The sequence below is a fragment of the Seriola lalandi genome, unplaced genomic scaffold (assembly GCF_002814215.2).
Source record: "Seriola lalandi dorsalis isolate HSWRI2012SDOR001 ecotype SW California unplaced genomic scaffold, Sedor1 jcf7180002054579, whole genome shotgun sequence".
Taxonomy (NCBI): Eukaryota; Metazoa; Chordata; class Actinopteri; order Carangiformes; family Carangidae; genus Seriola; species Seriola lalandi.
The window spans coordinates 69,470-78,775 of record NW_019525132.1 but is presented as its reverse complement, the minus strand read 5'-3'; the positions used below and the strand labels follow the sequence as shown (position 1 = coordinate 78,775).

Below are 9,306 nucleotides of genomic sequence, written 5' to 3'. Positions count from 1 at the left end.
ATCTTGTCTCCATTTATCTTTCTGTCGCCTCTTCTCCCATCATTTTTTTTAGTCTTTTCACCCCCTTTTTTCTCATCTCTGCCCTCTTTATCCCTTGCTCTGTCTGGTCTATTGTCTGTATCTTTTTCACTTTTCAACTCCCCTATCTTCTTTTTCTCTCTTTTATTTATCCTTATTCCCTGCTTCCTCTCCTCCTCCTCCATGTCATAAATCCTCTCTCTATCCTTTATTCTTCCACTGACTCTCTCTCTGTCTTTTATTTACCTACTTATTGCTCTTTCTTCTTCTCGTTCTCCCAGTCTGCTACTCTGTCAGTAGGAGCGTATTAGGTTTATTTACATACAGCCTGTCACTTCTGCCACAGAGATATACTAATCCATTGCTGAGCCTAAGATCAGCATAAACACAGTGTTTTTGTCGTCACTGTTGACTGATTTTGGATCAGCCTCTGAATTACCAAATCCCTGGCCTTCATCACAGGAAGAGAAATTAAATCTGCCCCAAATCAGCATAAAAGCTAAACACAACAACATACTGAGAAAACTGGAAAACTGACCAGTTTCTGTTCAGCCAAACACTGACACCCAGTGGTTGTAAGAGGAATCACAACCTTTGACTTTGTAAATGTCTATGCCGCTGAAGTGTCTCTCTGAACAATGAACAGGCATTAATATTTTTGTCCAGCATTTAAGCTGCAAACTTGTGTAAATGTTCAATTAAGGCATGATACACACTCATACAAGCATAAAAGTGATGCCATATGTGGACACAGTACAGCTTTGTGGTTGTATGTATATGTGGCCCATGACAAGGCGGCTTTTGAATATTTAATACACTTGTGTTCAGGAAGGAAACGTGACTTGACAAGAAAGCCTTGCTTACTCAGATATGGCAAGAAACAGATGTAGAGAGGAAGCATGAGAGCAAGGGAATAAGAAGAATAATGATATGACAAGGGAAAGCGAGTAAGGAGGGGAATAAAAAGACAGAGAGGAAAGCAGAGCGAAGTGAAGGGAGACAGCCCTGACAGCTTCGGAAGAGAGGGGCTAAAAAAAGAGAGAGATGTATGTTAGGGTTCAACAAGGTAAAGAAGAGTGTCAGAGGGTGAAACATAGTGAGTCGTGTTTGTGTGCATGAGTGTGTGTGTGTGTCAAAGAAAGTCAGAAAGAGCAAGTCTATAAAACATTGATACAGCCTTTTCGCTCTGCGTTTTTGTTTAAGTGAGGCAGCTGGTAAAAAAGATGTTCCACTTGACATCCAGTGATGCAGAGGTGAAAAAAAATGTTCGGTAACCTGTCTGACCTCAGACCTCTAACTGGTGATCATCATATAACATCTACCATCAGCACACACAACAATCACTGGCTTTTATCAGAAAAGCCAAAAAGCCTCTTTACATCCATGACCTATTACAAATCTTTTGCATCTTCTTAAATGTGTTTTTCTTCATACTGTACTCCTACCGTCATATAAACATTGTTTTTAGATGTAGTGGTTATTTCAGATCTACCTTCTAATTTCTGGGACTGCTGAAAATTGACAATAGATGTAGAAGGCCAAAGCAGAGCCCTGGATCCAACATACTGTGACGTTAATGTTCCCAAACAAGCCGAGTGGGGAAAAAAAGAGAAACATTAACAAGGAGAGGCAGTGAGATTAAGGGAGAGACAGAAACACATCTATTTTGAACTATTTTCTCACTTCTCCCTGCTCTCCCTGTTTTCCATTTCCAAATACAGTATATCATGGTTTAATAAGACGTTTTAATTACACTCTCGATCTTGTTCTGACATATGGCAAAGAAACTGAACATTTAATAACATCATATAATAAAAAATTTGGGCAATACATAATAACGACCAAGCTCCATCATCTCTTAAGGAGCTCATGCTGCCCTTTTATCCCAATACAACACTCAAAATGCAGGCTTGCTCGTGGTTCCTAGACTTTCTAAGAGTAGAATGGGAGGCAGAGCCTTCAGCTATCAGGCTCCCCTCATGAATTTATATCACACTATTGCATGTCATTAACTTTGTGTCTTCTCTCTCCTGTAGATTGTGCTTCTCCTCTCTGTCCTCACTCCCCGTCCTCATTCTGCAGGTATCTCTGACTCTGAAGCTGCAGTATCTAGATCTGCCAGTACTACTCAACACCTATCATCATGATAATAATAATAATAATGACTATCATTGATTGGTACTGCTATCATTGCTGCTGTCACTATTAATAACACTATTACACCTAGAAGCATCATTATCCCCCTTTTTCTCCTTTCTCCCCAATTTCTCTCCTCTCAACTCAACCAGTCAAGGGTGACGGCTGCCCACCCTGAATCTGGTTCTGTTCGGAGCGAGTTTTTCCTCTCTTGCTCATGGTGGGAACTATTGGCTTTCTCTCATTAATATTGTAAGATTATGCATGTTATGATTTGGCACTATATAAATACAACTGAACTGAATTAAAATTAATTTTCACGCCTGAGACAGTTTCCACAAAAGCTGTGAAATACAGATAAGCGCGTGTGTTTGTGTGCAGGTGTGCATGGATATTTTGTGTATTGTTTTTTCAGTCTGTCTTTCAGTGTAATGAAACACTAAATGCATACAGGTATGCATTCAGAAATACACACACACACGCATGCTCTCGGGATGCAGCTCCAGAGAGTCTTGTCGCACTCAGATAAGTATGACTGATGAGTGTGTCAGCCACAGATGGGCTTTCCACAACACACACATACGTACACAATAGCCCACACATCAGGAAGCAGTGAAACAAAGCCGGAGACTATGAACTGTGAGACAAAATGTTTCTCAAAATACAATTTCAAATACAGACTCAAACACAGGCTCACTCACTCAATTACTGCTCCATAAATGATTTTCTTATAGGATCATAAAAAAAAGAGACCACACACATAATCATCAGGAGCCTAAGTGAAATCAGAGATTGAGAGCTACTGACACAGTAATGGTGCACAACCCTCCAGGCATCTCAGCTTCATGATCACAATTAGAGCTTTACTGATACATCAGCAGGTTGATATTATTGGCTGTTATCAGGTTATCACAGACATATTGGTATTTTCATTTACTGTATGTTTGCAAATATGTAAAAAGTTACTGGACATACACATTTATGTATGCATCAAACACTGATTATCAGATTCTGATTGTTATCAATTTTTTTTTTCATTCTCAAGTTCCGATATCAGCATCACCCTCACAAATTCTGTATTGGTCAGGCTAGGCTCTAATCACAGTGTCTGTATGTAACTGTTCATCCTGTATGTGGAACTCTACCAATTGATTAACTATGGAGCTTCGCATCTTAAGACAGATTTCACACAGCTCACAAAATCTTGTCCTCAAAACAGCTTGCTATTACTTCGAGAGCAACTTCCAGCGACTACAACAGAATGACTTTAAGTGAAAAAGACACTATGAATGTAAACAAGCTAATTCTTTTTAGTAACCTCTAATCAGCAAGTGTTACTGACAACCCAGCACATCAAAACCAGTAACTGGAAGGTGACACGACCAACAATCACCATCTTAACACCAAGTTCAAATGTCAGAGAAAAAGAGAGGGAACAGTGGAATAAAGTGTGTATGTAACAGACAGAGAGTGCGAGTGTGTATATAAACAAAAGTTGTCTTCCTACCTCCAGCGATGGCAGTTTTCGCGCCCACCGTCAGAGTGACAGCAGTGGTAGAAATCACAATTCTCCCTGCTGGGAGAGCAACACACAAACAATTAGCAACAATTCACAAGAATATACAGTACTAACACATGCATGTATATATATATATATATATATATATATATATTCCTTCCAAACAGACACATTCATGCATTCACATATGCATACACAAGAATTGAAAGGGAAAATGTTCCCAGAATATTTATTTTCTCACATACTGAATACATCTTTTGTGAGCACTCACAGTGCTAGTAACGGTTGAAATGTTAGTAAAGATATGTCCAAATGTATTTGAAAATATGTGAGAGACATACTGACTTGGACTAGGGAGATAATATTTAATAAAGTCATGCATTCTTTGTCTATTCACAGCCTTCTTGCGAGCAGATGCCAACTGTCACCAAGCCACAGATTCCAGCCAGATTAACATTTTAAGCATTATGTAACACAGATTATGAGAGCTAATCGACTAATACGCTCATAACAGTGTGTATTATGTGTTTCCATGAGCCATGTATTTATATTTCTGTTATTCGCTCCTCTAAGACAACGCCTGCAGTCTATGCCTGCAGGACACAAACTGTGTCATTAGGAAATTCTGTGACAGTATTAACTGTTTTAGATGATATAGTAACATAACGATGAGGGGAAAAATATACAAACTATGAAAACAGATTCTGACTTTCCAAAAACAATTATTAAAATCAGCATAATACAAATGAACTAAAACCTTACTGACTCCCTATGAGAGGAGAGGAGGTTCCCATACTCTAATTGCATGCTCATGCAGTGAGAGACAGCGAGAGAGGGATGGAGGAGGAAGAAGGAGACTGAGAAGAAAGACAAGAGAAACAGAGCAGAGCTAGAATAAAGACAAAGAAAAGAGGCTGGTAAAGACAGGGGTGAGGAAATGGAAAACAGCGACCACGCACTCCTCATGCTTTGAAAGACCACAATGAGGATAAATAAAAATAGGAGGCATGCCAAATATCAGTAACAGTTTTCCTCTACCCTCCTCCTCCACCTCCTCCTCTGCCTTCCTCCGTTTTCTCCCTCCCTCCTCCGTTTCGTGCTCCACCTCTTCTGCACTCAAGGTGGTGCTATATTCAGCCTCATAGTCCCTGAATACATCTGAACACAACACAGTGTATTTACCATCACCCTGATAATCACAGAGGACTATTTTGTGTTTAAATGTCAAACATTAAAATGATGGTGGTATTATAATATGTCTCATTATATCCATGTAAACACATTGTGAAATATTTATCACCATCTTGATTGAAAATCCATATATTCAGTAGTTACAGTACAGGAGCTCCTCTTTTTGAGATTTAGAGGTTAGATGAGTGAAATAGTAACTAACCTCAAATTCATCTGTACATGTAAAACACAACAAACTATATGAGGAACTGGATATAAACACAAACCCTGTACTCTGTCATGAGGAACAGCAGTATTATCAGCCTCTTAATCACCTCAATGTAATTACATACAAGTCTGCACTGTGTTGTGAAAAAAGTAAATTCTTATCTTTGGTTGATGCCTAAAGCACTTTGCAGCAAACATGTTTTTTAAAATACACCTCACTGTAGTAGAGATGAATAGGAAAATTAAATCCAAAGGCAGAGAAGAGCAAAGCTGAAAATCACATCTACCTTGCTGACTTAATTTCTTGACTAGATTTAAAAATGGTGTTAGTATGATGTGATGATAAATATGATGACAGTAGCTGTTAAAGTTGTCAATCTGGAAAAGTCACAGAATATAAACCGAAATAGAAAATCCATCATGACTGAACTGACACTTTCTGGGCATTTTGCCTCTTTAACAAAAACATTCTTCAGACTCTCCAACCCTGTGTAAGAAACCATGTTTATACAAAGTACATAAATTCTAATGAAGAGTGGAGCAGTTGTAGCCTGCTGGCCACAGAGAGATGAGCCTGTCACTGAGAGATTGTTGGTTCAAACTGCTGAAAATGGCTAAGAGAATTGGAAATAGAAAAAGGACAAAAAGTATTTTGTGTGTCCATGTGTGTGTGATTGCTCAGTAAGGTTGTATCCCCTCGTGTATACCTCTAGTGTCCTGTCTGGGCAAGTAGTATAGAAACTGTCCAGCTGGGTACTCAGCTGCTCTACGGTACCACTCTGGGAAATGGTCCAACGTGAACATATTCTCCTTGTCTGTGGAGGTCAGGAAAGACCTGGGGAGAGACAAAAATAAGCTTAAAGAAAAAGCTAGTATCTGCTGCCTGTAATGGTGAGAAACACTAAGAAAAGGAGGATAGGATAAGGGAAAAACACAAAGATTCTGGGATAGTTGAGGAATGAAAAATATTGTGAGTAAAATATACCTCGGTGAAAAAATGAGAAAAGGATGTGACAAAAACGAAACAGTTTTACTTGGAGTCTCATTACCACCTTTCCTTTTTGTGATCACCAGGGGGCGAACTCACACTTCACTGTAATTCAAATCTTTATCACTGTGACCATTCTCAAAAACTATTTTAAAACCCAATTTCACCCTTGTTGTAAATCTTTTGGTTGTGGACATAAAGGTCTGTTTAATTTGATGTGGTGACACTGAATAAATATTTAAAAAAAACAAGTGTGTTTTGCTAACTCACTTGCCAACTCTTTTCTCCATACCAGTGTACCACTGGAATCTCATCAGGCCTGAACGGGTTCCCAAGAATGCTGTTTCTACCCCCTCGACCATACTAGGAGAGAGACAGAGAAAGAGAGAGAGAGAGCAAGAGAAAGAGAGCGCAAGAGCGAGTGAGAGAGAAGATAACCGGACAGACACAGGTGGAGCAGATAGAGAGGAACAAGGTAAATATTAGTAAAAATAATATGAGCAATCATGTTAGCGTCCCCGTCTTAAAACAACATTTAAAATGTGTGTACATGTGTGGTAATATTCACCCAGATGTGTTGAGCATAAGGGTGGTCCAGTAAGCTTCCATAGGGGCCGTGACCACAGCATCAAACAGAGTTTGTTGCAACAACTCCTCATCACCTGTAGAGAGAAACCCGAGAGAAACCACCATAGATCCAATAATAATGAAAATGTTTTCTTTTTCCTAAATCAAAAGATGATGTGCAGAAATTGAAGCATCCACTTACACTCCAACTCTGGTTCTTTGCCAGTGAGGTATCCTATTACAGCTTGCAGCTGGGTCAGCTTGCGATGGGCTGGGTCAATGTCTGTCTCACAGTATGTCCTACAACACACACCCACACACACAAGCATATGAACAAAATGAACAGCAGACATATTTTCATGAAAAACAAAAACCAATAGTGTGAGACCCGTAACATTTGTTTCACCGGCTCTACTCACCACTCGTTGGCTATGGTCAGATCTGGAGCCATTAAGTCGTGAAGACCTGAAGGAAAACAGAAACAAAAGACATGAACACAGAAAAATAAGAAAGGCAGAGACAAAAACAAATAAACTGAGACAAAGGAGAAAGACTTACCTTCCTCAACAGAGACGTTGCCTATGAAGATGTACTCTCCATGTCCCCTAGTTAAGACTATACCCAGACTGTCAAACACAGAAAAAAGAACATTATTTTAAAGTTTTAAAAAGGCAATATACAATATTCTGTGACAAAAACCTTTGTTATTTGCAGAATGAATCATGCTCATAATAACCACTCTAGGGCTCATACATAGCATGCACAGCAGAGCATTTGTTGTTACTTCAGACAATAGTGTAGGCCAGACATAATATTACGCTAGAGTAGATATTATTTACATAGATTGCTATGTGCTAAATTATTACATACAAGTATTGGTGGTTGTTGGATATGGAGAGTAAAAGATTTTAAAATCTGACCTAGTAATCCTGTTAAGTTAAAATTGATCAGACAAACCTAAATGGCGTCTCATTGATGATGGTGTAGAAGTAATCATTCTTCAAGAACATCACTCTCCTCTGTGAGAGACAAAGAGAGGGACAGAGTCTATAAAACTGACAGTGAAAACAGAGAGAACAATAGACAGCTTGTACAGAAAATATAGAAAAATACAAATAATTAATAAATTTAATAAAACACAACTAACGTGACAAAACAAAACTGATGACGATACAAAAAAGACAATAAAACTCAAAAGGAAGAAAGGAAGGAGAGCAAAATCATATGTCTGATCTAATAAACAGACACAGAGACACTCACAAACACAAAAGTACTCACTCCTTTATCCACTGTAGTTCTCACGTCTAAAGATAATGTTCCAGTTTCTCCTTTAACCATGGCTGTCCTCAGCTAAGACACAAACATCACATACTCAGCACTTTAAGAGTTTCATTATATCATGCTATAAATCCTGACAGCACAACTCACAATGACATACAGTACAAGGAACACAGAGAACTGAAAAGGACAGAAATATCTCTGTGAGTGTGTTCCTCACTTTTTCCTCAGTGTCCTCCCATTCCACCTCTGCCAGATCAACACTGTTATAGTTGGGTTTTGGCTTTAGCTTCTTCCCCTCCTTGTACTGTCACACACACAAACAAACAAATGCACAAACAAAATACAAAATAAGTCTTTAGTAAACTATTTTGTTTTTACCATGCATGGTCAATCACATAAATAAAGCAGAGGCATAAAGTTGGAACAGTTTCTCAGTTGCAATAATTCATTTTGCAATATTTGTCTGTACCAGGGGTCGAAGGTCAGGATGAGAGAGGATGTAGCCATTGTTAGTGAGGAGGTAGGCATAACCATGGACACCCAACTGAAAAGACAGAGAGATAAGACACAATCTCATACGCTAGTAGTGCATCACAGATCATGGACCCAACATCCATATGACTGTCATGGAGGAGAATTGGCACAGTATTTTAGACTACAGTGTGTTACAGCTTCGTTTGTGCCATTACACAAGAGTGTACTGTATGTTGTAAATGGTTTACCTTATATCTTGGCGCTAATCTCATCAGTTCTCTTAGGGCCACGTCAGTTCCTACCACTCCCAGCAGAATCCCATGAGACAGCTACAGGAAACATAAGGCAGGTTTATAAATGTGCAAACAGAAAATAAAGGGGAAACTGATATTATGATGTATTAATTTAGGATGGTTTATGTTATTTACTCAAAACAGAATTATGTATACTCTGATGCACTTAGAAAATGGGTGCTTACTCGTAGCAGAAAAGACTTTCATATATCATTATGGACCCAAATGCACTAATTTCAAGTGATGTCTATTGAGGGTAGTGGTATTAATAGTGATAAAATGAATACTTACAGTCTCTTGCTTCTTGCTGAACACAGGCATGGCTACAGAGGTCATCAGGAGCAAGCTTTGGGCCTGAGTGTTGAACAGCTATGATCCAAACACACAGAGAGATTCACACACAGACTTCATTTCACTCTCCTCTGTTAAAAAGCTAAACTAGTTAGCCCATGAGCAAATAACTGTAAATCTAAACAAAGCCGGCATATGATTCTTGTGGAAAGTTTTGGAGGAAAATTAAGTGAAATGGAGATGGACTGATAGGCGATGTCTACTTTGGTAAATTTGTGTAAACAACTAGCGTTAACGTTACATCAAGCTAACATCTAACAAAGTGAAGAAAACAGAAGCTA

General features: G+C 38.8%; 1 protein-coding gene across 1 annotated transcript in view; it reads right to left on the bottom strand.

Moving 5' to 3' along the window:
- Window positions 1–9,306, bottom strand: part of cacna2d4a (calcium channel, voltage-dependent, alpha 2/delta subunit 4a) — an 86,550-nt gene that overhangs the window by 57,795 nt on the left and 19,449 nt on the right. Inside the window, exons 16-28 of the mRNA XM_087177038.1 lie at window positions 8,966–9,043; window positions 8,630–8,710; window positions 8,377–8,451; window positions 8,125–8,211; window positions 7,905–7,976; window positions 7,584–7,645; window positions 7,185–7,252; window positions 7,046–7,091; window positions 6,829–6,926; window positions 6,628–6,721; window positions 6,330–6,422; window positions 5,779–5,906; window positions 3,662–3,730 (exon numbers count right to left, since the gene is read on the bottom strand). Of these exons, the coding sequence (XP_087033164.1) occupies window positions 3,662–3,730; window positions 5,779–5,906; window positions 6,330–6,422; window positions 6,628–6,721; window positions 6,829–6,926; window positions 7,046–7,091; window positions 7,185–7,252; window positions 7,584–7,645; window positions 7,905–7,976; window positions 8,125–8,211; window positions 8,377–8,451; window positions 8,630–8,710; window positions 8,966–9,043 (1,051 nt within the window). The remainder of the gene's footprint in view (window positions 1–3,661; window positions 3,731–5,778; window positions 5,907–6,329; window positions 6,423–6,627; window positions 6,722–6,828; window positions 6,927–7,045; window positions 7,092–7,184; window positions 7,253–7,583; window positions 7,646–7,904; window positions 7,977–8,124; window positions 8,212–8,376; window positions 8,452–8,629; window positions 8,711–8,965; window positions 9,044–9,306) is intronic.